The following is a 25269-nucleotide window of genomic DNA, read 5'->3' on the forward strand; positions in this document are numbered from 1 at the left end:
GTGTGTGTGTGTGTGTGTGTGTGTGTGTGTGTGTGTGTGTGTGTGTGATGTGTGTGGCACTCTGAGGGCACGAAGGGCATGAGACACGAGGACACTGTGTTTGAGCACATGTGCCTATGTTCCTCCTAAATGGCAGTGGACATTGGAGGGCTTTGCTGGGGACTAGGCTATGCTCATCACCATGCTCCCCCAACCCAGATGTCCGCCGAGCCTGCCGCAGCTTCCGCCACTTGGATCAATGTGAGCAGCAGATCGGGCCTCAGGAAACAAAGTTCCAGCTGCTCAATAGTGCTCATGAGCCCCTCTTCCACTGCAACTGCACACGCCGGTGAGGCCTGCTTGGACCCTTGGGGGGTGGGAAGCCTGCTGCCAGTCACTAAGAGGGGGCTGCTGGGTGGCCAAGCACTACCCTAGCCTAATCCTGCCTCTGCCCTCAGCCTGGCACGCTTCCTGAGGCTCCACAGCCCACCTGCAGGCACCAGCGTACTTTGGGAGCTGCTAGGCACAACCTGTTTCAAGCTGACCCCTCCACTGGACTGTGCTGAGGGCATAGGGTAAGTCATGGCAAAGCCAGGAGGGAGGGGACATTTTCCCAAGGGGTGGGTTGCCTGTGGGGATGGGGATGTGTGCCAAGACTAAGGGGATGGAGAAAGGGGTTAGGGCACCTCTGAGCTCCATTTTCATCATACCCTACTCCCTGGTGCTCCAGGTTCAGCTCTGCAGTTGGTTCATATGGGTTGATGTTGATTCTTTCACTTCCTGTGTGACGTTGCAAGTTGAGTCACCTCTCCTTGTCTCCATTTTCTTATTTGTAAAATGGATGTAGAAGCCAAGGAAATGGCGTGTGTGACACATACAGCCCAAGGCCTGCCTGGCAGCCAGTAAAAGGCTTACTTGCTTAACTCTTGCTTTTAACCTAAAATCTCATTTCAATTCTGATTCCCAGAGAAAGCTGCTTGTTACCTTTCCCTTTTCACAGGTGAGGAAACCGAGGTCCAGATTGGCCCGGGTTTCTGCAGCCAGCTAGCAGCAGAACTGGGGCCTCTGGGTGCTAGCCCAGGTTTATTCTGCCCCCTTCTAGATGTAACCCACCCTTCCCTGGCGCCAGCCCTGCTCCTCTCTAGGCCTCGGTCCCCCTGTCTGCAGAGCAGAGTGGGATCCTTGGCAGCCATGACCACCTGCCCCACTTTTCTCCGTTCACAGCTGTTTCAGAGACCCTAGGGCCATCAAGGTGTCAGCTCGGCACTTGCAGCGACTTCAGCAGAGGCGACTCCAGCTCTGGGGTGTGACCACAGATGAGGGGCAGGTATGGCCTTCAAATCACCCAAGAGCCCCCATGTCATTCTATGACCGGTGTCTGCAGCTGACCCAGGAAGCCTGGAGACCTGACAGGCAGCAGAAATCCTAGAACCACTGACCTCAGTTCCAGCTCTCCTGGGCACCAAACTGGACCTTGCTCCTGGCTCTGCTAGGCCCTGGGGGTCTTGGCCTACTCTCCATGTGTTAGATTGAAGCATAGCACAGGCCCTTGTGGACAGCCAGGAGGCTGGATGGGGGGGAAGAGGGAGCAAGGCTGAAATGCTGGACCACGTCTCCTGCTGTGCTGAGCAATCTTGAGCTGGTGATACAACCCCTCTGTGCTTGGATGTGGTGTTCAAGAGGCTCATTCTGGGGAATGGGGAAAGGGTAACCTACTACAGCAGCCTCAGGAGGTACTAGTAAGAGGTACATGTATCGTCAGGTCGCAAAATTAATACGTGTCTCAAGACCCTGCTCAGAGGAACCCCAGCACCTATCTGCTGAGGCCTGAGACAGTAGGTCAGAAGATGGGATATCACAGAAGTGCCTGTGTCTGAATCCAGGAAAGAGGAGGGTGGCTAGAGAGGGCTTCCTAACTCTTCTCCCTGGGGGATCCCTTCTCTTAACAGCTGCCATGCCCTTCCTGGCCCAGCCCTGGCCCAAATCTCTGTGTCCTTGTGCAAGGGGCCTCCCTGACTCTGAGCCTTAGTTTCCTCCTCTGAAAAAGCAGGGTGTAATCAGGACCTACCTCATAGGATTGTTGAGGATTAAGTAAACCAATACATGGACAGTGCTTAGCACCTTGTAAATGTTCCCTCCCTGTAACATAGAGCCAAACTGTGGTTAGGTGTCTGATTTGGAGAGGTTCACCTCCTGGAGGCCTCAGTTTGCCCATCTGTGAAAGGGGTCTAAGAAGTGCACTGAACTCAATACCACAACTCAGGGTTGTGGTGCAGATTAAAAGAGATGGCATGTGTAATGTATATATACAGCTTGTGCCTGGTAATTGTCAGATCTGTCATCGTCTTCCTCTAGAGTCTGATCCTCTGACTACCCCGACCCCCAGACTGCTAACAAGTTAGGAAGGAGTCAGGAGTGATGCTGGAGAATTTAATTTCTAATTGATGACCTCCAGGATTGCCCCCCCCATCCCAGATGGGGGCCAATAGGGCTTTGCTGATTGTCACAGTTGAGGTGCCGGGACTCAGTTTGGGGGACCCCAGATGGCCACCCCTGGCCAAGACAGTGGCAGGTGCGGATAAAGCTGGAGCAGCAGCAAGAGGGACACAGGTGGGTTTGCAGAAGATTGGGGCACAGTGGGGACTGCCTGGGCCCATCTGCCCATCCATCCTCAGGGCCCCAGGCCCCCTTCCTCTAGCCCCTGCCGGCCCTGGGGACTGGGAGACAGGCTATGAGGGGCTGGGGCTTCCCGATCAGGTCCCCAGGAACCACCACCACCAGGGTCAACAGTCTCCAGGCGCAAGGCAGGCAGCAAACCCAGGCTTCGAGGCACAGGTGGTGGGAAGGCCCAGGGACCAGGCAGCCCAGAGGGCCCCTCCTCACTACTGCCCCGGCTGCTACCATCATTGACCCTGTCAGGGGCCATCCGAGGCAGGCGGCGGCTCTGGGGCGAGGGGCTGCGGCTGGCACCGCGGCGTTCACGGGATGAAGGCCGCAGGGCAAGGCCGGGGAAGCGGGCCAGGCCCGGGCTGCGGCTACGGTGTCTCTTGGACTTGCCAGGGCTGGGGCTGCGGGACTTGGGTGCAAGCAGCTCCAGGGTACTGTCATCCTCGTCCTCTGAGCTGGCACTTGAGCTATCTGTGCTGCTGCTGGCCAACTCCGAGGTAGGCAGCGAGATCTGGGAGGAAGGTTGGTTACTGGTTTGTCTCACTCCCCAACCAGCCACTCAAGGCATCTTGGAACCACTCCAACCCTGCCCATTGGCAGACCCAGGAAGGTTAGGCTACTTGTAGGAGATCATGGAGCAGAATGTGGAAGCTGGTGACATTTGAACAGGGGCTTTTAGTACCCCTGGTCCTGCAGTCTGACCTACTCACCTGGAAGGGCTCAGTGACACCGATGAGGATGCTGTGGGTGTGGCTATAATAGCCCAGTATGAAATCTCCATGGCCCTTGGGAAGTGACTCCTCACTGAAGGTCACCTGATGGGCCCAGGGCATAGGCCCAGGTTGGGGTCAGCCTCAAAGACTGACCAAGCCAAGTCCTGAGCCCAAGGGCCACAGGGACTTCCTCCCACTCTTCCCCTCCCCTTAAGTACCTGGTAGATGTTCCCATCCACATCCTCATGTTTGGCCCAGACATAAGCCACGTAGTCCTTACAGTGGCGGAAACCCACCTGGGGCGAGAGGAATCAGGGTTATGACTCCTATCACCTTACTCCAGTGGCCCCCCAGTGTAGCAACAAACTCTGGAGAAGCCAGTAATTCCCCCTGGGTACCCAGTTGCTCTTCCAGGCCCTCCCTTCCCTGAGTCACTGACCATCCCTGCCCTTCTCACCCGGTACAAGCCGATCCAGTCCCAAGAGCTGCGGGCGAACACTGTTTCTATGCGGTACCTCACCACAGCCTGCTCTGGCCGCACCCACTCATCTGCCACCTCCAGCCGCACTAGCGGCACGTCGTCCCTGTAGGCAAACTGCCCAGGGGCAGGGGGAACATCAGGGGAGACCCTCGAGTATCCCATGTACCTAGGGCCCTTGGGCCTGAGTCAGCAAAAATAGGCTGAGATAAAGGGTCTTTGAAACCACCTTACAGACTGGGAAACTGAGGCAAAACAGGTCTAGGATAGGGACGCCTGGGTGGCTCAGTCAGTTAAGCATCTGCCTCTTGATTTCGGCTTAGGTCATGATCTCATGGTTCATGGTTCAAGCCCTGCAGCGGGCTCTGTGCTGACAATGTGGAGTCTATTTGGGATTCTCGGTCTCTTATTCTCTCTCTCTCCCCCTTCTCCCCGCCTCTCAAAATAAATAAACTTAAAAAAAAAAAAAAAAGAATAAGTCTAGGATAAATGCCAGGCTTTCTACCCTCCAGCCCAGGGCTCTTTATGCCCATAGCCTCGTAAGGGAGTAAGAATACAGCTTTGAAGTGAATAGTGTAGCCCTGTTTCTGTCATTGCTCTTTCTCTGTCCCTCAGGACTCAGATGGTGTGTCAGCCTCCAGCTTTTGTCTGCTCCCCTGTTTATGTGGTTTCAGGTTTCCCTCACTCCTCAGTTGTTGAGCCAGGCTGTTCCAGAAGAAACCAGCACATCTTCTCCCTGTCCCTAGGTTCCTAACAGAAGGTTTGCCTGGGGTGGCCTCTTAGAAACGCTCTCCAGGGCCTTGCAGGTCAAAACTCCCACTAAGCCCCGTTCTGATTGTGTTGCTTTGGATGAGAGACTTAAGTTCTCTGAGCCTCATTTTCCTCACCAGTAAAACTAGGAGGAGAATTTTGATATCTCAGGGCCTACTAAGGCATTCAAAGGGATGACAAAGCCACAGGGACTAGCATGTATTAGGTGCTCGACAGGTAACATTCTGCAAGGGTCAGAGTCCTTGATGAGGAGGGGAGGTCAGGGTACCCAAAAGGAGTGGCACTCAAAAGTCACCCAGAAGGAGTGGTTCTGAAGGTGAGGCTCCTGACTGAAGGTTAAACTTCATACCCAAGTCTCTTACCAAAGATTATGGGAGGCCAGATGTGGGCAGATTTGCATTCCCAGCTGAGGATACTGGCCAATGGCCCACTGACTGACCACATGACAAAGTTACCAGGGAAAACATTCTCTGGTCTGCAGGGTTCCCTCTTATCAGATCAAGGGAATCGGAGAGCCCAGACTTGGGTTTCAGGACTGGACAGGCGGGATCTACCCTCCTCTGCTGCTGAGAGTATGTGCAGCTTGGGGTACATGCCTACCCCACTGGAAGGCCTCACTTTCCCCCATAGAAAAACAGAGTGTTGGACTACATGGTCTCTCAGGTCCCATTCTGACATTCTAGCATTTCTCCTTTTTACTTTGCCAACCAGAGACCTCAACCCTAAACACAATGTTAAATTATAGTAACTAGAATTTAGCTTTGTATTTTTCATGTCTCTACTCCTCCTCCCCATTACTACCTCACTTATAGCACCTGGCACATAGTAAAATGATAAACAAATAATGAATAAATATGAATGAAAACTATATGGAGTCTGAATAAACATTTTGATTTTGCTGGCCTTATTATATGAATATATAAAGTGAATTTTAGCATAAATTGCCCTAATCCTTTCTCAGAACAGAGTTAGGGATTAGTGGAAAAGGCACAGACTCTGAAATTAGGCTAGCTTGGGTTCAAATCCTAATTCTTCTGTTTATCAGCTGTGTGACCCTGGTATGATGCTGTGTCTCTGAGCCTCAGTTTCCTCATCTGAAAATGGAGATCATAACCCACTCCCACTCTGCTATGATGAATGGATGCTGCTGAAGGCAGGTGCAAGGGATTACTGGTGGGCCATGGGGATGTCCCCATGAAGGGATGCTGAGCTGGACCTGGGGATGTCATGAGGGGAACATGAAGCCAGGACTCACCTGCAGGATGAACTGAGCAGCCACGGGCTTGTGATCGCTGACTGTGTATTCCATGTGGCTACGGTAGCTGTACTGGGTCACCTTGAGCCGGTGGCTTTCCCGTCCTGAAGGGCTGGGACCCACACTTGGAGCCTTGACCTTCCACAGGATACGGTCTGTCCAGGCTGGCTTCCGCTTCTTGGCACTGCAGTGAGCAGGGGTGACCCAAGTTTCAGGGGATAGGGTTTGAGGCACAGCCCCCAGCCTTACTTCTTGCCCCGCTTTCTTCCCTATCCAGACGACTTCAGCCCACGTGTCCACCTCGTCCCAGTGCTGAGCTCACCTGGTATCATATTTGTTAGTACCCACATCAAACTTGAAGGTGGGTGCAAAGTTGAGGGGCCCCTCCTGGAAGCCCTTCAGGATGGGCCAGGTGTTCTTGGCCATGTTGAGCTGTGAAGGTCCAAAAGGGCAGAATTGGACAACAGCTTGGACAGGGCAGGCGAAGGCAAGGGCAAGAGCTGAGGATACAAAAGTGTGTCCAGTCATGCTCTGTGTGCTTGGTGTTTAGGGTGTGGGCTGGGATTCTATACCTGGTCCTTCTCCCAGAGCTGGTGGAGCTGATCACTGTCAATGGCAAACTTGACAAAGTGCAGGTCATAGCTCTCAATGCGGAAGTTGAGGTCCCCAAACCAGAACACGAGGCTGTTCAGGGGTGGGGGTCAGGAGGGTCCATGGGGCGAAAGATCCTTCTCTACCCCCATCCAACGACAGCACTGGATGCCCCTAGTGATGATGCAGTGGGTGGAGTGGGTGGCAGCATATCTACCCTGCCAAGGAGCAGCAGGGGGATGTGGATCTAGAACAAAGTTAGGTTCTGGGGCCTTCAGCAAGGCCCCACCCCTCAGCAAAGCTCCACCCAGCAGGCTCTGCCCCACCATCAAACTTACCAGCATTGGTGTTCCTAGATGTAGTTTAGGTGGTCACCCACCCCCATAGGCTCTGCCTCTCCCCCACAAGGTCCACCCAGGCTGGCCCTCAGGTTCCTGTGGCCAAGTATTTGTACTCTGTCTTCTGAGACCCACCCTTCCTTCACCAGCCCTGCCAGCTCTCATACTCGTGATCCAGGATGCCATGTGCCCCGGGCCCCTGGAACTGCTGGAGGCTAAGGATGGTTTGGAAGTTGTCCTTGCGCTGCTCTGCCTTGTCCATGTGCGCTGGCAAGTGGCAGTTCAGGAAGCAGAGCATGTGCCCGAAGGCCGCCAGTCGCACGCTCACTCCACCCTTGTTGCCCTTGGGAGACAGGGTGGACTGAGTCAAGGGTGGGGCCTAGGCAAATAGAAGAGGCACTGAGCGGGGCAAGAGAGGGGCGAGGCCAGCCAGCCCTTAGAAAAGGCTTAGAGAGGGGTGTGTTCTAGGAAAGGATCGGAACACTGGGATGGGTCAGGAACAGAAAGAGGGCTGGGTCTAGAAAATGGTGTGGGGTGTCGGGCGGGGTTGGGGAGAAGTAAACCTCAGGGTAAGAGGTGGACAAAGGGGAGGGGACCTTGCCTATGCTTGGGGGACCAGGGAACTAATCTATAGACCCCTTGGGGCCTTGTCCCCTCCAGGGCTGTTCCCATGCTCACCCAATAGCCTCCCAGGCCAGTGCGTGTGCAATCAGTCTGCACGTCTCTCAGGAAAGGCAAGTGGTAGTACTTGGCGAACAGCAGCAGGATGACGCCCTGCATCCGCACAGTACTCACCTGCGGCGAGAGGCAACGTGGCTGAGGGACCCCACACAACTCTCCCGCCCCACTGTGCCCTTTCCCCAAGTCTTTCAGATCTGCTCCTCCATCCTCCTATTTCACAGACCTGGCAACAGAGGCCCAGCAGGCCCCACGGTGAGTCCAGGGGTCCAGGAGTCCAGGGGTCTCCACCCTTCCAGGGGCTGAGGGAAACATTACCAGCACGAAGTTGAAGGGTGCCAGTGCGTCCATGAAGAGCTCACTCCACTGGTCTGTGAAGAGTGCATCCTTGAGCCGCTTGTTGATCATGGAGTTCACTTCCTGCAACCTGGTGGTGGGGTCAGGGTGGGAGATGAGGTCGCTATGGGTCTGGGAGTGCCCTAGAAGCCCCTCCCATGGGCAAAGCTCTGGGAGGCATAAGGGGTTCAGGAGCGGGGTCCACATGCCCTGCCCCCTCACCCAATGGCAATCATGTCCGACCCTTCACTGTCATCGCCACCGCTGCCCAGGTGGAGGAGGGATGTGACGTCGTCAGGGGGCATGGCGGTGCCCACGTTCCACGTGACCACAGTGATCCTGGGGGTGTAGGAGGGGTTATCACTGGGCACCACTCCCTCATCTTCAATCTCCCTCCCACAGGGCTCTTTCTGGGGAAATAAACTGAGGCAGGCGTGGGTGTAAGCTCTCAGAAGGACTGTGGGCCCAATATCCCTCCTATTAGATTCTCCCGGAGGGAGGCAGGGGTGGGCAAGTCCCTTAGCAGGAGATGCTGTCTTCTAAAGATCCCACAGTAGGCACAGCACCCGCAAGGAGTCTTCCTCAGGGAAATAAATTGGGGCAGTGTAGGGTAAGCCACCCTAGAAGAATGGCTACTTTTGGAGCTCAAGCCCCACCAACCCTCCTCGGGAGAGGGCCCCCTCACCAGAAGCCAGGGTCGCTCTTGCAGGTAGGCTGAGCTGACCAAGAGGATGATGAGGTGGATGTAGAAGGGGAGGTGGTGACCGGAGCTGGAGTTTCTTGGGGCTGAACACTGGGGCTCAGGTGTCCACTAGGTCTTGCCCCCTGGGTGCTAGGCCTGGGGAGGGCCATCTCAGGGGCTGGGGGGACGCAAGGGGAGCGGTTGGGAGAGCGGCTGGGGGAACGACTGGGAGACCTGGGTGGCTTGGGCAGAGGTGGGGGCACAGTCTGTGCCGAGGAGGCCCCTGGCCGGAAGGTGGGGGACAGAAGTCCTGGGGAACGGGTAGTAGGCTCTGGAGGGCTCTGGCTCACATCCAGAGGCAGGGTCTGGGGTGGCCGGGACAGGACAGGATCCTCAGGACTGCTGCGGGGGGCCTCAGGACGGGCTCTGAATGAGGGGGAGATTCGGGGGTCTGGGGGTGTTTGGATCAAGGATGTGGAGCCCGAAGGACCAGATGTCTGAGCTGAAGGCTGGAGATGCCCTTCAGAAGAGGGGAGAGGTTTAGGGGCTGGGGCATCCCTCTGTTTAGCAGGTGTCCATCCCACAGAGGCTGGGGTTGGTATCACAGATGTTGGAGCCAGGGCCTGTTCCTGAGAAGATGACAAAACTGGGGAAGAGTTGGAGGGGGGCTGTGGTGTCTGCTCCTCAGATGCCAGGACCAGGCTCAGGCCCGAAGCAGCGAGTGCTGGCTTGGGTCCCACGGAGGCAGGTGGCACCTGCTTCTGGTCCCTGGATGTTGGAGCCAGCCTGGGCCCCAGAGTGGCTGTGGGAGGCCTTGGCCCTGCTGAAGCAGACATTACCAGCTGCCCCAGGGATGTTGGAGGCAGGACTGAGCCTGAGGTCACTGGAGGAGGCTTCGGCCCAGCTGGGGCAGGCATGACTAACTGGCCCACAGACGTTGGAGCCAGGTTGGAACTGTGGTGGGCAGGAGCGGTTTTCTGCCTGCTAGGGGTAGACAGCGGAGCCAGGATGGGTCGGGGAGACACCAGAGCCAGCCTTGGCCCCTCTGTGGAAGGTGGATTAGCTGCTCGTGGCCCCACAGGTGCTAGAGCCAATCTTGGTTCGGAGGGTACTGGGGCTGCATTCTCCTTCTCTGGAAGCTGAAAACTTGAGTCCACCTTGCAGAAGACAAGTCAAAGACTTAGGGTGGCCCTAACCAGGGGCTTGGGCCCCAACTTCCATAGAGACCCCGGTCAACTCCATCTAGCTAAGAAACGCACATCTTTGCAAGGAAGTTCTTCCTAATTTCTCACCTCAATCCATTCTGCTGTGAATCACCTTCATTTTGGGAGGAAACAGGATGCAGAAACTTATCCCCTCCCTCAAGTCTGAAACCTCTCCTAGATGGGGAAACTAAGACCCCAACTCAAAGGAGGCAAGGTGTGAGCCTGAACCTAAGGGTTATCTCCTTGCCTTCCTGGCTGACACCAACTCCCTGGTCATGCTGGAGCGTTGGAGGGCTGAAGCCATCTTCCCTTGGCAACGCTCCTTGCATTTCCTGCTGCTCTCCTGGCTAAGGGGTACTGACCTGACACCCCAGATCTGTCCTCTCTGGACACTTCGGGTCTAGCTTATTAAATACCCCTCCTTCCCTTCACAGCACCCAGGAACCCTCAGGTTCATCACTGCCAAGCATCCCGAACTCCTCGGTCGTGCTCCTGTTTGTCCTCCTCATCAGTACCCATAGTTCCATGTAGGAGCAAGACCCCAGGACTAAGACTGGCCATGTCAATTCCAAGCCCAGCTCTGTGTGACCTTAGGCAAGCACCTCTCTGCCCAAGACCTCAGTTTTTGTCTATAAAATGAAGGAATTTGGTGAAGGATCTCTGGCCACACCTTGTTCCTGAGAAGCCTTGGTCTCATAGTCTCTGCATTTATGACCCCAACATTTGCTAGGATTTCATTTGAGCCCGTGGAATCATCCATTCTCATCAAGTGTGATTCTAACATTCAAAGTCCAGGATTCTGTTGATCCTGGCATTGCACTTCTCTGTGCCCAAATTGTACCTTCTCCCCATCTCCCCTACCTTTGAGGACAGGCAAGCATGTACCCTCTTTTTGTCTGGCAGGTGGAGTGGGGGGACATGAGGCCCTGCTGGGACCTTCTCCCCCTTCCCATCTGTCCTCTGTTTCTGATGCCCCTGTCTCCAGAAGACGGGATAAAACGTCCTTTGCCAGGGAGAGCAGAAGGTTTACACTCGCCCTGAGGTGGCCCCATTCCTGCCTCCAGACATGCAGCTTTGTCTGTGTCCAGTGTCCTTCTCGGTTCAGAGAACCTGAAACTCTGCCTCCACCTTCCTCCCCAAACTTAGCTCTTTGAGGCTGCATTTTGGGCATCCTCCTTGGCTCCAAGTGTCCCCCCAACCACCACACCGCCTCCAGCACTAACAACTTAGACATCCCAGATGTCACCGTTTTAGTCTTCAGGGACAAAGACAAACCTCCTCATTTTGCATTGCTTCAGAGAGAACAAGCAACTTGCCCAAGGTCACACAGCAAAGCTGGAGCACAGCTGGATTCCCTGACACCCAGTCTAGGGCTCTCCTGGGGGCTCCTAGCTATGGCTAACTCCATCTCTCTCTGGGTGTCCCATCACTGCCCTCTCAGCCCCCAAAGTGTCCTGTTTGCCTAGCCCCTGCTTGGTGGGCAAAGGAGAGTGCCAGCCCCTCAGCCAGGGGCACCAGGGTGCCTGCGGTGCGTGGGGGTGTGTGGGACCAAGGATCAGGGATGGGAGGGCTAGGTTTTAGGGGTCTTACCTTGGAAGGTGCCTCAGTTTGAGAAACCCCATGGGGCATGGGCAGGGGGCGCAGGCCAGCCCGGGTCCCTGGCCTCTTGCTGCCACTGCTGCTCTGGCCCTCCATGTCTGCAGCCCCTAGCAGCCCGGGCTCCCTCGGCTCTGGCTCTAGCTCCTCCGCTCCCGGGAACCAGTGATGTCATCAGCCGTTTCAACCTGCTGAGAATTTAAAGACACAGGCACCCACTTCCCAGCCTAGAGGTGGCCTACCTTCTGGGAACCCTTCAGGCTGACTGCTGAGGCTGCAATGGCCATGGGGCAGGGTGGAGATTGTGCCCATTGGCCTGGCCTGGTTCCCAACTGGCAGCATGGAGGGGGCTGTCTGTCTGCCCCATCCTCCTGCCAGTAGGCCTGGTTGGCCCTTATTCAAGAGTAGGATATTGACACACCTGAGGATAAGGTAGAGACAGGTAGCTCAGAGGCCAGCACCCTTTTCAGGATGGCAGAGGCACCTGAATCCCTGCCATGATCCCGCAACCTTCTTGACTCCCTGCCAGCCCAGGGCTTGCCTTGGCCCCCACCTTTGCCCCATTTTCGGGCCTTGGTGCCTGCCCCAGCCTGGCTTGATCCTTTCCATCCCAGAGCCAGACACTCAGGCTCCAGCCACTGGAGTCCCCCCCCCCCCCATTTCAGCCTCAGCACCACCCCCTGCTATCCTGCAAACACTTTGTCACCAGCCCAGGTTGCCTCCACAGGCCAGCCCCTCTCATCTTTCTTCTCAGGCACTCGCTGGGTGTGGTTTGGGTGAGGGACTAGCTCAAGGTCACCTGGTGAGCTGGGGAGGTCTTGGGAGTTTCAGTGAGGAAAGGGAGTTTTCTCAGTGACCCAAGACCCGCAGGAACCAATTGGGGTATCTGGGGGTAGGGAACTAGGGTGGAGAAAGGCCCAGCAGTGGGGGAACAGACTGGCAGGTCAAATATAGGCTTGGGAAACTTAGAAGGCCAAGACTCAGCATGGGGTCTGGGGAAGTGTTTGCTGAATGAGCGGTTGACTCAATCACTGAGTGAGAAGAGTGAATGCGTGACAGGGCTCAGAGGTGGCCAGGGAGGATGGTGGGCCCTCTGCTTCTGCCTCTTTCCCTCTCTCACTTTTATCTGCTAAGCAGCCCCTGAAATCCTGATTCCTCTGGAATTGCTCAATTGTTCCAAGAGGAGTGATCTCACTCAGTTTAGGAAGAAAAGGTGCAGCGTTTTGTACCCAGAGCTCTCTGTTGGTCAACAGTCACCTCTGTATCCCCATGGGACTACGTGGCCCCTGTGTGAAAGCCATGTGGACAGATGCCTCATCCCCTTCTCCTGGATGGGCTTCCCACCTCTGCTTGACAGTCTCTGGGTCTAGTCTGTGTTTCCAGGCCAGCGTCTCTGTGAGGCTGGGATTTGCAGCAGCAGAGGCCCAGGTCACATTAGGGCCCTGGAGTAGAAAGGATCTGGGGGTGATGAAGGGTGGTGGAAGTGATGGTTACCGGGGAGGTGACTGTAGTGGTGGAGATAGTGATGTACATGATTATGATGTTGGAAGTGGAGGACTGACACGGATGATGGAGACTGTGGCGATGGTTCGTATAAATGGAGGTGGTGGAGGTGATAAGGGTTATAGATGTTGGCAATGGTTGAGGTGGTAGAATGAAGGGAGGGTGGTGATGGTGATGAGGGTGATAGTAATGGGTGAAGGAGAGGTAGGGGCAGGGAGACAGTGGGGGGTGTTATGTTGATGGAGGAGGAGATGGTGGTAGAGCTGAAAGTGAAGGTGGAGGGGGTGGTGAAGGAAGAGGTGAGAGTGGACATGGTGGTGGTGCTCAAGCCACTAAAGAGGGAAGGACAATTTGAACTTAACCCTGCCCAGTCCTCTGACTCCTATTGTACAGAAAAGAAAGCTGAGGCCCCCATGAGTACTAGCCTCGGATGTAATCCCGGAAGCGGGGTGGGGGCAGGGACTGGGATCTGTCATAGGGCTCAGCCATCCAGGGGTAGGACAGGGGCATCAATGTCCTTCGGAAGCCAGGCAAATATCATGCAAATGAGCAAGAAGAGCGTTCCTGCACACTGCGGGACAGCCCAGGATTTTCTATCATCTTCTCTCCCTGAAGTCAGATCCCATAGGGGATTTTGTTTCTGGCCCTGCTACTGACTTACCTAGGGAGGTCACTCCGGTTTCTGATTTGTGTAAGGGAGATAAAAATGATACATACCACCTAAGATTGCTGTGAAAATACAAGATAACACATATGAAGTGTTTAGCATGGAGCCCGGCACAAGCAAGCTCTCAGTAAGGGCAGCTGCTCTGAAGTTATCATCACCAGTGCCATCATCGTCATCAATATCACCATCATTATCTGCTCCAACCTGCCCATTTGGTTGATCTGAAACTGATCACTGGTGGCCCAGTGTTAGTTACATTCCTGGGGGGAAGGGAAAGGGGCTCTGAGACCCAGATGTGGCTTTGCCAGGGGAAGGAGGTGGGGGGGGGGCGGACCCTGGGTGAGAAGGGAGCAGGGTGAGAGCTATATTTGAGCTCCTGGTGTGATGACTCAGGAGGTTGATAACAGGCTCTGGGGCTCCGGGCGGCAGGCTGGGGGCAGCTGCCAGGGAGAACCGCCCCCCTGGAGATGGCTGTCTCCAAAGGCCCCTCCTGGCTCCCTCCTTTCACTCAAGGGAGTCGGGGTGGGGGGTGCACTAAGGCAGAGGGTACATCTTGTCCAACCCCCTCTTGGAAACTCTTAGTGCTACACTTCAGGCTGTTTAGGTCAGGAATAGGAAAGGAGGGAGCTGATGATTGACAAATTATCTCACTTACTCTCCATAGTAACCCTGTGAGGTTGGTAATAAGATCCCCATTTGACAGAGGAAGAAACTGAGCTCTAGGGATTACACAGCCAGTAGGGGTCAAAGAGTAAGGTTCCTGGGCAGGGAGTGAATAATTCTCCCCCGTAGAAGTGACTGTTGAATTCCTTCATTGAAGGAGAGTCAATATTGCCAAATTGGAAAAAGGAGAAGTGTCCTGGGAAGCAGAGGGAGGAGCAGGGACAAAAGAATGGAGTATGGAAGGTCTGGGCTATGAAAGCGCGCAAAATTTGGATATGTGCCCTCATAGTCCTTTGGCTCAGAGTAAATCCACCATAAACAGGGAAGGCAGACTTTCTCTTTCCTATTCCTTTTCCTTGAGCCACCTCTCAAGGGCACCTGAGGATGGTAATGGTACAAAAGGGTGTGCCCTCCTTCCTTTTGCTCCCTGACCACCCTGACTGAGACCCACAGTAAGGGAAGTCACACTGTGGCCACTAGCTGATAAATCTCTGGAGATGTACAGTGTGCCATAGGGTATTATGGGAAGGTGGAAGAGGTAAGCATTAAGGAGGTCTTCCCTGAGAAGGAAGTATACAGGGCACAGAAGAACATTTCTCCTCCCTTCACTCCAAGGTTCCTTACTGGTACTGAGTGAGGTGCCACGTGTTATGTCATTGTCTCCTCATTCTCACCCTCTCGAGAGCACAGGTGTCATCCTCACCTCCCATTCTGCCCCACAGGCAATGGGTTCAAGGAGAAGGAGTGACTTTCCCAAGGTCACACAGCTGGAGCTGAGCTCAGGCATCCCTCCTCCCTCTCTTTAGCTCCCCCTCCTCCCAGACAGCCCAGCACCCGCTGTCAGCTGCTCTGAAGTGAGTGGCTATTTTTATTCTGGTGCGAGGGGATCTTGGGCAGCAGAGCCATGTAGGTTAGAAGGCTCTAGGACACCGGCTTCGGCAAGGAAGGGGAGGCTTACTGCAAGAATATAAACTTGCTTGGGGGCTGTTGTTTCCTGCAGGCTGACCTGCCCTGGGCTCCCATGTATCCAGAAATTGCTTTTCTGGAGTTCAGAACTGTGCATAGAGCCAGACTAAACCCTGGCCCTGATCCCAGATCCAATTTGAACCCTAGTTTTGGTGTTAACTGAGCCCTGATCCCATGCCAAGACTAAGCCTATACCTTACCTTGACCAAAGTCTTAGATTGAACCGTGACTCTACACATGTACTAAACCCAATTGGGGCCCAAGGCTGATCCAACCCCTGAGGCTGATCCCAGTTTGAGACCTTGATTCTAGACCCAGATTAAGCCTTGATCCTCACCTAAGACTGAGCCATCGTCACAGACTGAATTCTAACCCCAGTCCAGACTAACCCTTGATTTAAGACTGAGCCCCAACCCCAGGTCTAGACTGAGCTCTGAGTCTAGTCATTAACTAACCCCTGAACCTGGTGGCAGATTGAGCTATGGTCTCAGACACAGACTGAGCACGGAGCCAAATCACTGATTGAATCCTGACCTCAAAATGAGCTCTGACCCCAGGTCACACAACTCTGGTGGCACACTAAGCCCTGGATTCAGACTGTGCATGGAATGTGGTCAAAGGCTGAGCCCTGAGTGTAGTCATAGACTGAGCCTTGATCCTGGTCACTGACTGAGGCCCAAGCCCAGTTATTGACTGAGCCCTGCCCTGACTCCAGTCCCAGATTCAGTTCTAAACTTGGCCTTAGGCTAAGGGCTGCCTCAGACCCTGAGTCTGACCCCATCAGAGACAAAACCCCAAACCCAGACCCATCTGAGGAAAACTGCTAGCCTAGATTACAAAATGCCACTTAAGGGCATGGTTTACAAGCAGAGATCTGTTCTGGGAGCTCTGGGCCTCCCATGGGTACTGATGCCAGAATGTTCCCGGTACTGTTATGGCCAGTGTCTCTACCACTGGTTCCACTGGCTGGCTAGTCAACCCTCAGCAGCCCAGGCTGTGGCCCTTCTAGGCCACAGCATCTAGGCTAATGCAATGAGAGTGGTTTGTTGGCATCTGTCCAGTGAACAACGTGGGCCCATGAGGCACTGAGGTTTGGCTCTGTCAGCAGAAAAGCCACAGGCTCCATGGGACCACTGGCTTCAGCCACTCTGAGGCTCTTGCTGAGGTATGGGGTAAGGTTGAGGGAACCCATGGCATTTGTCCCATTATTTTTGTAAACAATGTTTACTGTTTATATTTAGCTAATACATATTTATTATGGAAAATATGGGAAAAAGTATAAAGGAGAAAAAATTCACCCTGTAATTTCATCTACCAAGAGATGACCATTTTGACTTCTTGGGGTGTTTCCTTCTAAATTCTGTTATTCGGTCTAGGCATATGTATCTTTATATGTGTATTTTATAAAATTGGTTGGCTACTCTGTTGATGCTACAACATCCATTGGAGCCCATATCCTTGATAGGCTTCTGGAATGGGTCTCAACTGGTTAAGCCAATGAGCAATTTCCATTCCCCTAGCCATATGATTGGATCATGTATGGACTAGTGAGATATAAGAAGACTTTTGCTAAGGGCTATTGGGAAAGAAAGCTTGCTTTCTCTCCTGAGAAGTTTACCAAAAAATATCATCTTCCCTTAATTAGATATGAATAAAGAAGCCTGTGGTCCTGTTGGCAGCCATCTTGACACCATGCAGGTAACTGGCCTAATGACAAGCTGACACTATGGAAAGCAGAATGGAGAGAGATCAGGTCTTGGTGACTTTATCAACAGGATCAAAACTCACCTGAAGCCCTCCCTGCCATTAAATTTTTTTGTTATTTGAGCCAACAGATTTCATTTATTGTTTAAGTCAGTTTAACTTGGGGTTTCAATGACTTGCAGCCCAGAGCATCACAACTCCCAACTAATATTACTGTTTTATAGCTTGATTTTTTTAATACCATAACTATGAACATTCTCCATGTCATTCAACACTATGCTGCATCATTTAAAACAACTGCATGATTTTCTATCCTTTGGAGGTAGCATCACTTATTTAACTCATTCCTTGATGTGACATGCTTAGGTTGTGACTCCAGTTTTTCACTATTATAAACAGTCATTTTCTGTTTTTTTAAATAATATATATTTTTAATATTTTAATTTTATTTTTAAGTAGGCTCCACAGCCAATGTGGGGCTCGAACTCATGACCCAAAGATCAAGAGTTGCATGCTCTACTGACTAAACCAGCTGGGTTCCCTTGCTTGTTTGTTTGTTTGTTTGTTTTTCATACATTAAGAGATTTATTGCAAAAAACTGGCTTATACAACGGTAGAGGTGGGTATGGCACACCTGAAATCTGTAGGACATGCCAGTAGTCTAGAAACTTCTGGGCAGAAGGGGCTGCTGCAGTCCATGGGTGGAATTTTCTCGTCCTCAGGGAAACTCCAGTTTTGCTTTTTGTTCCATAAATCCATGCCTCAAAACGCGAAAGCCGGAAGGTACAGGGAATCCAGTGCCCAGCGACACTCAGCAGCTCCTCCCACAGACACCACTGCCCATGCCTTGGGCATCAGAATTTGAGCCAGAGCATGGACCCCGAAGTCCACAGCTGGGTAAACAATGTTTTGATAACCTAACAATTGGTCCCTTCTCTGATGATTACTTTGGGCCAAATTCTGACAAGTGGAATGACTGGGTAGAAGAAATGCTTTTAGGGTTTTGATTTGTTGAGTCAAATTGCCCCTCAGAAAACTCGGATGAATTCACATTTCCACAGCAGTAAATAGAGTGTTAGACATAGCTTATCATGTCAATAGTCTGGACAAAACTAATTATATTTACAGCCCCTAATGTATTTACAAAGAATGGGTATTAAATAACAACTCTAATCCTATTATTATTATATCTTTACAATCAATTCAATGAATGTGAAATAGCAGGGTATAAGCAAAGAAACCTGACTTCATCCATTAGGCTCGGTGTCTAGGGCCCATGACACTTTTAGAGGTTATGAATATGTTTTAATTTTCATTTCTTTTAAAATTAAAAGAAAAAAACATATAATTAATCCAGTCAAGATTGTATTCATTTTTTTAAATCAAAGCAGTTGTAAAATGCAATATTTAATGGATATTTATTTATTTATTTATTTATTTTAATGGACGAAAAGGCCCAGGAAGGCAGAAATGCCTAAAGGTCTATGAAAGTCATTATGCAGCTTTGGCTTGATGTTGAGAAGGATTCTGTTCCCAGTCTAGATTTAACAAGAAAGAGCACCGTGATTAATTTGCTGTGTCTGCCTCAGGCTTAAAGAGGGGAGGTGGTGTCCTTATCCAGTCATCATTGGTTTGATGAGATGAGCACAGGGATGTTTCAGGTTCAAATCCCAGATCCACAACCTCATCGCTCTACTTTTCTAAGCCTGTCTCTCAACTTGCAAAACAGAGTGCACAGGACCTTTATGAGGTAAGAAATGAAATAATGAAAGCTAACAATGTTCCCGGTACTGTTCTAAAGAGCTTTATGTGTATTAATACTTTTATCCTCCCAGCCCCTACAAAGTACGTAACATTGCACAGTCCGCCATCATGTGTACTCCAGGGGCTTGAAACCTAGATCAGAATTTCATCCAAAGCAATAAAAGACACAAACAAGAATTCCTCAAGCCTCAGTTTCCCCCATCTTCGAGTCGAGTGGTTGGCCCAGAAACTCCCTTGTCTGCATCCCTCCCGCGCCCCCTGCCGGCGTAAGGGAGCATTGTCTGGCCTCATCCTGCCGTAGCTTCTACGCTCTCGGCAGGCAGAGGGAGCGTGGACACTCTTGGGGCTGGAAAATTAGAGCCCTGAGGGCCAGAGGAGATTTCGGACCAGAGAAGACCCCGAACCTCGCTGGGAGAGAGCTAGAGGCCCCTGGGGAGGAGACCGACAGCTAGGGGCGTGGTCCCTAGCTGGGTGGGGCCTTGAGTGGGGGCGGGGCCAGCCGGTGGACCCAGACGTGGCGCAGGGGCCCAGCGGTTCGCCTCCTTCTTGCGGATCATCTTCGGCCCGGTTCCGATGCACCTCCCGCTTCCTCCACCGCCCCTGCTGCTGCTTCTTGCGGCTCTTGCGGCTGCCGTCACCACCTTCCGGCCCGACTGGAACCGCTTGCACGGCCTGGCCCGAGCCCGGGTAGAGGTAAGTGCGCTGGTCCCTAGCTCAGGGACCACTACCCACAACCCTGTGGCCTTTTAGCCTTGGAATCACCGCTCATTTTGACCCGACGACCCTCCCGACTCCCAAATTCCCCTCAGGGCCAGAACCATCCCTCCCCTCTCCCCAGCCTCAGGACGCCCCAGCACCCACCGTGGCAGCCCCCAGACATGCGATCTTGCGGCCTGGAAATACCAACTCCGCCCCAGTTTCCCATCCGGCCGGACAGCGGGTCCCCAGACACACTGGCCCTGTCCCCTAACTCTACTCCGGGCCTGTGACTCTTCTAAACTTGCCCTCTGGAGCCCAACTTTACATCCTCCCATTATTCCAGTTTTTACTGGAATTCCTCCCCCACCCCAGTTCCGGTTGTGTCTCCCTTGCCTGAGGGAAGGAAGACTCTGGGCGCTTGCCCCACCACGCAAAAGCCAACTGCATTACCAACACTTAACTCAGCAGTAGTCCCTCATCCTCCTCTGTGGGGAAATTACCCGCCAGAGCCCCTGTTTTGTGTGTGACTTGAATCATCACAGATCCTCTACGGGTCTTAGTTTACTGTCTGACAAAAGGAGGGGGAGGAGGAGGAGGAGGGAAGACTAGAATGGGTGTTCCTGGGGTCTAGACTCCTGCTGGGAGGTGACACTCTCCCTCTGGGAGTGCTGGGGGAGAGCACCCCCCCCCATGTTGGGGAAGCAACCAAATGGAGGGGCAGTTCTTCATGGGGTTAGATAGGGACCAGATGGCAAGTATCTCTAATGGGATCTCCCAGGGCAATTCTGAGCTGTTTACTTCTGGTCTGCCTTCACCCTGAGGCTTTAGGGGCCAAAGACCAGGCCCCGGTCTCTACTGCCTGAAAGAAGTAGAGTAATCATTTCTTTTGGGCATTGATTGGGAGTGAGTCAACAGTCAGTAAGGTGTGCAGGCAACAGCCCCAAGGCTGGTAAGTGCCCTTTGGGTCTCTGGTCTTGCTCTTCTCTCTCCTGATGTTCATAAGCCTCAGTTTTCCCATCTTTACAGAGTTCCCCCTTTTGCCCATAAGGAACCTCCATCTCCATACCTTGGGAGCTGCTGTTCCAGGGGTAATCCATAGCCCCACCCAACTCTGGGATGAGGGTAAAATGGTCTGGAGGGTGTGGTTGGGGCAGACATAAAGGACTTCTGACCTATCCCTTTTTGTCTCCCTCCAGACCTGTGGGGGATGACAGCTGAATCGCCTGAAGGAGGTAAGTTTGAAGGAAAGGGGTCTCCAGCTCTGTCACCACTGAACTTGAGGGGAGGGTAACATCCCAAAGATTGGGTGGGGGAAGTTCCCTGGGATGGGAGTCAAGGGCGTGTGACCTTAGCAGGCTTCAGTTTCCTGTTGGTGTTTGAAGGTGGTTGGGGTCTGATGCTCTGGTTCTTCCCCAGGTGAAGGCCTTCGTCACCCAGGATATCCCTTTATAGTATCCTTTTTTCCGTTCTGGGGGAGGGAGAGTGGGGAGGAGGATCTGGGAGAATCTCCTTCCACTTAACTTCACAGATAGGGATGACAAATGGTTTTCATCTGACAAGTGGAATTGATTGATAGTGACTGGCCAGAGAATTTCTAGGTGGTAGGCAAGAGAAATTGACTAGTGATGGTTGCCACTGACACAGAAAAAGAGGGCCCTTTGCTTCTTTGAACTCTAATTTCCTCACATGTAAATGTGGATCCCTACCCTACCTGGGCTAAAGAGGCAGCGCTATTCACTTTCTGTTCGTAGGTGGGAGACCCCACCTGCCTCAGGTCACCACAACCCACCTTAACAACTCTAGTCACAACATGGTAATGAAACATCTCCCAGGGGCAGACCCAGAGCTAGTCCTGCTGGGCCACCGCTACGAAGAACTGGAGGTGAGGCCTTGGAAGCCAGACGGGGGGCGGGGCTAAGGGCGGGGCGAGGTGCACTGACCTCCCTCTTCTACTTCAAGAGAATCCCACTCAGCGAAATGACCCGCGAGGAGATTAATGAGCTTGTGCAGGAGCTCGGCTTCTACCGCAAGGCGGCGCCTGACGAACCTGTTCCCCCAGAGTACCTGCGGGCGCCTGCTAGGCCCGACGAAGGCGCTCCAGCCCGCGCTGACCTTTAAGTCCAGGTATGCGGGCCGGCCCGCGCTGACCTTTAAGTCCGGGTATGCGGGCCCGCTCCCTCCCTCGCCTGAGCCCTGGGGACAGAATGAAGCGCTCAGCGTCCCGGGAACACCTCCCTCGCTGAGGGCCGACGCCCCGTCCCAGAGCCGGCAGAGATGGAGTTGGGGGTTCTTGCTAACCCCCCTTTCTTCCCTCCCCAGCTCAATTAAATCCTCTTCAGCCTTAACTGAGACTTGACTCCTTCTTTGTTGCGGGAGGGTGGGGAATAGGAGCCCCCCTAAGACTCCCAGCATCCCCAAATACTTGGCTGCTGGAGTGGGGATGTGTGCACACCTTGCCAAGCTACCCTCCATTCAACCCCCAAGACAGGCTGAGAGGAGTCAGGGTCGTTGAAAACCAATAATTTATCAAAACGCAGCGTGTGTATGCGGGGCAAGGTGTCGCGACAGACAGGGCAGCAGTGGGCAGGCGCAGAGGGAGGGGATGGTGCCTGGATGGTGGGGTCATCTTGCCGTAGGCTGGCCGTGCCGGCAGGGAGGCTAGACATTCTTGCCGCGCAGGCGCAGCTCGTGGCGCCTCAGGTGGTTGTAGAGCGACTGCACATAGGTGAAGACGCACTTGGGGTCGGGCTTCTTGCCCATGATCATCATGTCCTCCACCTCCACCAGGGGCACGCAGTCCACCAGCATCCTGCAGGAAGGGGGCACGGGGGTACTTGTCAGTGCTGGCCCCGTTTCCTGTGGCTACCCTCTATCCGGAGGTCTTTTCACTGCTTGCAGCCTGTTGGTCTTCCATAAACTCCAGATTCTTGATTGAGTGAAGGGATAAAAGCTTTCTGGGAAGACAGGAAACCCCAGGGCCCACTGACCCAAGCCTAGAAGCATCACTATGGGGAGCTAGGCCTAGCAGGTGTGGGTGGAGATGGGAGGAGAGCCATTCCCCATCCCACTCCGGGCAGGGTCCAGGTCTCTACCCCTAGCCCTGGAGGTTCCTGACTCCAGACCTCACCCATATTCTCTCTGGAGGGCCACTTCCTGCATACCCTCAATGGCACACTCCAGCTGGCAACAGCCTCTGGGTTGGGCCATTGAATCCAGAGGGGCCTTACCAATGGCACACCTTTCTCTGCAGCCAGGACCCGCCCCAGTGACCCTCTGGGCATCTCTCAGATGCCGGGCCTGGTACCTCCTGTAGAGAGGCCTAGGAACCCCTGTCCTTGCCCCAGGGGACAATCCTGCTACAGGAGGTAGAAGACACTGTGTGTGTGTGTGTGTGTGTGTGTGTGTAGTTCTTTAACCCTTACCCCCCTCCTTGGGTAGAGCAGGAGAAGCAGATGAGGGTCCCAAGCAATACAGACAGGACACCTACAACACGCTCAAGAGTGGGACCATCCATCTGTCATCCTCCAGAGTTCCAGCCATACTTTACAGAGGGAGACTGAGTCACAGAGCAGAATTCATTTGTTTCAGTTCCCATAGCTTGGTAGGTACAAGGCTGGGCCTCCTGGGACTTAAGTGCCCCAGCCCTGGGTGTTGACACCTGTCTGGAGCCCCTCTTCCCTACTGAAGAGTCATCTCCCCACTCTGGGGTGAATGGACTGCAGCTACTAAGCAACTGACAGCCCCAGAGCTCTAAAGCTAGAGTTTGCTCCCTGGCTCCATTTCCCCTCCTCTCCCAGAGCAAGTCCTCTTCTGCCTTGCCCCCTCCCGTAAGTCCACGTTAACGGAGTTTCCTTTGGCAGGGAAAGCATACAGGGAAGAACGGCTCCTATCGGTAACACACCAATGGGCCCAGGACTACCTTCCATCTTGTGCCTTCAAGGTCAAACCTGGGACCATGGTAGGACTGGAGCCTATTCCTAGCTCACCTAGACTCCTTCATAAAGAAGCTTGGGAGGCAGAAGACCTCTGTTTCAGTCCACACTGTACCCTTGATCACCTGTGTGTGCTAGATAAAGCCCTGCCCTGTTCTGTGACTCAACTTTCCCATCTTTATAGCAACAAGTTCTCTGCCTCATTTGAGACCTTGGGAGCACTTAGATGAGTGAGGGGGTTTCTGACTCTGTTGCCGATGTGCTATGTGCCCTTGGCATCTCTGCCCCAGACCGGACTTATTTTCCCAGCTATACTGTGGTGAAGAAGGCAGCCTCTCTGTGCAGTTTCTTCAAACTGTGGCTATCTCTTCAGGGATCCTGGGCTCCCCAGCGTGGAGCTCCCTCCCACCTCTGGTGTCTTCCCTGGAGACCTTATAAAGCCATTGCTTACACTGGGGCTCACAGCTCAGGGCTTCAGCTGCCCCAGTGACAGGCCAAACAGAGGGCAATTCGAGCAACAGCACAGCTGAGTCACACTTTCCAACTGGATCAGGGCTGGGCTGGGCCCCTTTCCCTCCAGGCCAGTCTGCTGGGCAGCAGCTTGTAAGTCCATATATGACCTGGAGACAAAACCAAACCCATCCTCCTCTCACCTGCACGGCTTATCTAGGGGTGGATGTGTACACATGTGGGCTGCCTCCCACATGGCTCCAGGCCCTGAGGGGCATCTGAGTACATCCCTAGCTCTGTCCCTGACTCATTTGGGGAATCCCCTCCCTCTGGGTCTTTGACTTTTCTTCTCTCTGCACAATGGGTGGGAAAAGTGATGGGGTAGAGAAAAGAGCCTCTAAGTAGGGAATATGGAGTTCTAGTTTCCAGCAGTCTCTTGACCTAAAACCTCCAAGACTCTGAGCCACCTCTCTCCCTTCTCTGAGCAACTTGTCTGGAATGGACAGTTAGCTCAGGACCTGAATTCCTACTGTAGCCATGAGGTAAGGTAACTAGAGAGAAAATGTCATAGCTGATTTGAAGACCCAGAACCCTAACCAGAAACATCTTCCTGTTATACTGGCCCTGCTCTTGAGCTCTCCAAGGAGTGTGGCACCACCAATTCCCCAGTGCCCAAACCTGAGGCCTAGTAGGCTTTCTTGAGCCTCCTTCTCCCCCTACCCCCAAACTGAATCCATCAGTCAGCCTCTCCTACTTCTAAGTTGCTCCAGCTATCTAGCACATTCCTTCACCACCCCCATCCCTCATCCAGACATTGTTCTAGAATGCTAACCAGACCCCTTCTCTGTTTGGAAATCTTTTATGACTCCTGTCTTTAGGAGGAAGTTCAAACTCCTGTGGCCCCTTCTCCTCTTCAAGCCCAGACTAAACTTCCTTCCCTTCTGCCCTTCATATGCAGACTAAACTTCCTTCTCTTCTCCCCTTCAAACCCAGACTAAACTTCCTTCCCTTCCTGAGTATGTATGCTACGCTCTCCATCTCTCTCGCCCCCAGCCCTGTACATAGACTCACCCTGCTGCCTGGGACTCCCTCTCCCTCCTCTAGCCTGAACTTGTTATTCAGAGCCTAGCTTGGTTTGCACTTTTTTCAGATAGCTGTCCTGGACCTGTAGGCTGGGTCAGGTACCTCCTCTGGGGTTCCTTCCTGGGCTTCCTCCATCTCAGTCCTGCTCATGTGGGTCATCACTGCCCCATTAAAAGAACGGTCTTGCCTGCTAGGCCCTGAACTACCAGAAGACATGGCCATGTCTGGCTCCTTCTGGCTCTTCTCGGGGTCCCCTTGCTTCTCCCACCCACCTCCCAGTCTCTCTCTGGGCCCCTCTGAGCAGATTCCAGCATACAGTGCAGGTAGGCGAGGAGGCGTTTCTCACCGTGGGGCCCCTGAGCAGGGGTTAGGACTTTTTGGTTTTTACCAGCCCCTTCTGGACCAGACAGCGGTAGAACTCCTGGATGTACGTGTACACGCACTTCCAGTCAGGCTCTCGAAGCCGCACCATGTCCTCTGTGTCCAGGAGCTGCGGGCAGTCCGCATGGGTCCTGGGGAGGGTAGGGGGCCGGGAAGGGGCAGGGAGGC

The 25269-nt window shown here is 53.5% G+C and overlaps 4 protein-coding genes across 12 annotated transcripts in view; 2 read left to right on the top strand and 2 right to left on the bottom strand.

Moving 5' to 3' along the window:
* The window catches only part of PLA2G3 (phospholipase A2 group III), an 8024-nt gene extending 5742 nt beyond the window's left edge, over window positions 1-2282 (top strand). For both annotated transcript variants that reach the window (XM_040464053.1, XM_040464054.1), the window contains 3 exons: window positions 199-328; window positions 438-554; window positions 1204-2282. In XM_040464053.1, coding sequence (XP_040319987.1) covers window positions 199-328; window positions 438-554; window positions 1204-1408 — 452 coding nt within the window. In that variant the 3' untranslated portion in view covers window positions 1409-2282. The remainder of the gene's footprint in view (window positions 1-198; window positions 329-437; window positions 555-1203) is intronic.
* Window positions 2283-2402: 120 nt separating this feature from the next.
* On the bottom strand, window positions 2403-11442 carry INPP5J (inositol polyphosphate-5-phosphatase J). Its single transcript, XM_040464046.1, has 13 exons — window positions 11284-11442; window positions 8492-9645; window positions 8029-8145; window positions 7789-7897; window positions 7471-7587; window positions 6960-7135; window positions 6436-6547; window positions 6186-6295; window positions 5864-6047; window positions 3817-3954; window positions 3578-3655; window positions 3357-3461; window positions 2403-3157 (listed from the first exon to the last, which is right to left on the bottom strand). The coding sequence occupies exons 1-13, from the start codon at window positions 11386-11388 to the stop codon at window positions 2651-2653; spliced, it is 3012 nt and encodes a 1003-aa protein (XP_040319980.1). The 5' UTR covers window positions 11389-11442; the 3' UTR covers window positions 2403-2650.
* A 7438-nt stretch (window positions 11443-18880) lies between these two features.
* SELENOM (selenoprotein M) lies at window positions 18881-21600 on the top strand. Its single transcript, XM_040463937.1, has 6 exons — window positions 18881-19249; window positions 20452-20487; window positions 20672-20706; window positions 21059-21137; window positions 21215-21352; window positions 21389-21600. Exons 1-6 carry the CDS (start codon window positions 19130-19132, stop codon window positions 21407-21409), a joined length of 429 nt encoding a protein of 142 aa, XP_040319871.1. The 5' UTR covers window positions 18881-19129; the 3' UTR covers window positions 21410-21600.
* A 159-nt stretch (window positions 21601-21759) lies between these two features.
* The window catches only part of SMTN (smoothelin), a 22031-nt gene continuing 18521 nt past the window's right edge, over window positions 21760-25269 (bottom strand). For 4 of the 8 annotated variants that reach the window (XM_040463933.1, XM_040463931.1, XM_040463934.1 and 1 more), the window contains one exon: window positions 21761-22064. In XM_040463933.1, the coding sequence (XP_040319867.1) occupies window positions 21914-22064 (151 nt within the window). In that variant the 3' untranslated portion in view covers window positions 21761-21913. Of the gene's footprint in view, window positions 22065-25066; window positions 25233-25269 lie in introns of all 8 variants that reach the window. The other 4 variants (XM_040463935.1, XM_040463932.1, XM_040463929.1 and 1 more) reach the window with 2 other exon arrangements.

The sequence above is a fragment of the Herpailurus yagouaroundi genome, unplaced genomic scaffold, assembly GCF_014898765.1.
Source record: "Herpailurus yagouaroundi ecotype Mexico unplaced genomic scaffold, PumYag 428, whole genome shotgun sequence".
Classification (NCBI taxonomy): domain Eukaryota; kingdom Metazoa; phylum Chordata; class Mammalia; order Carnivora; family Felidae; genus Herpailurus; species Herpailurus yagouaroundi.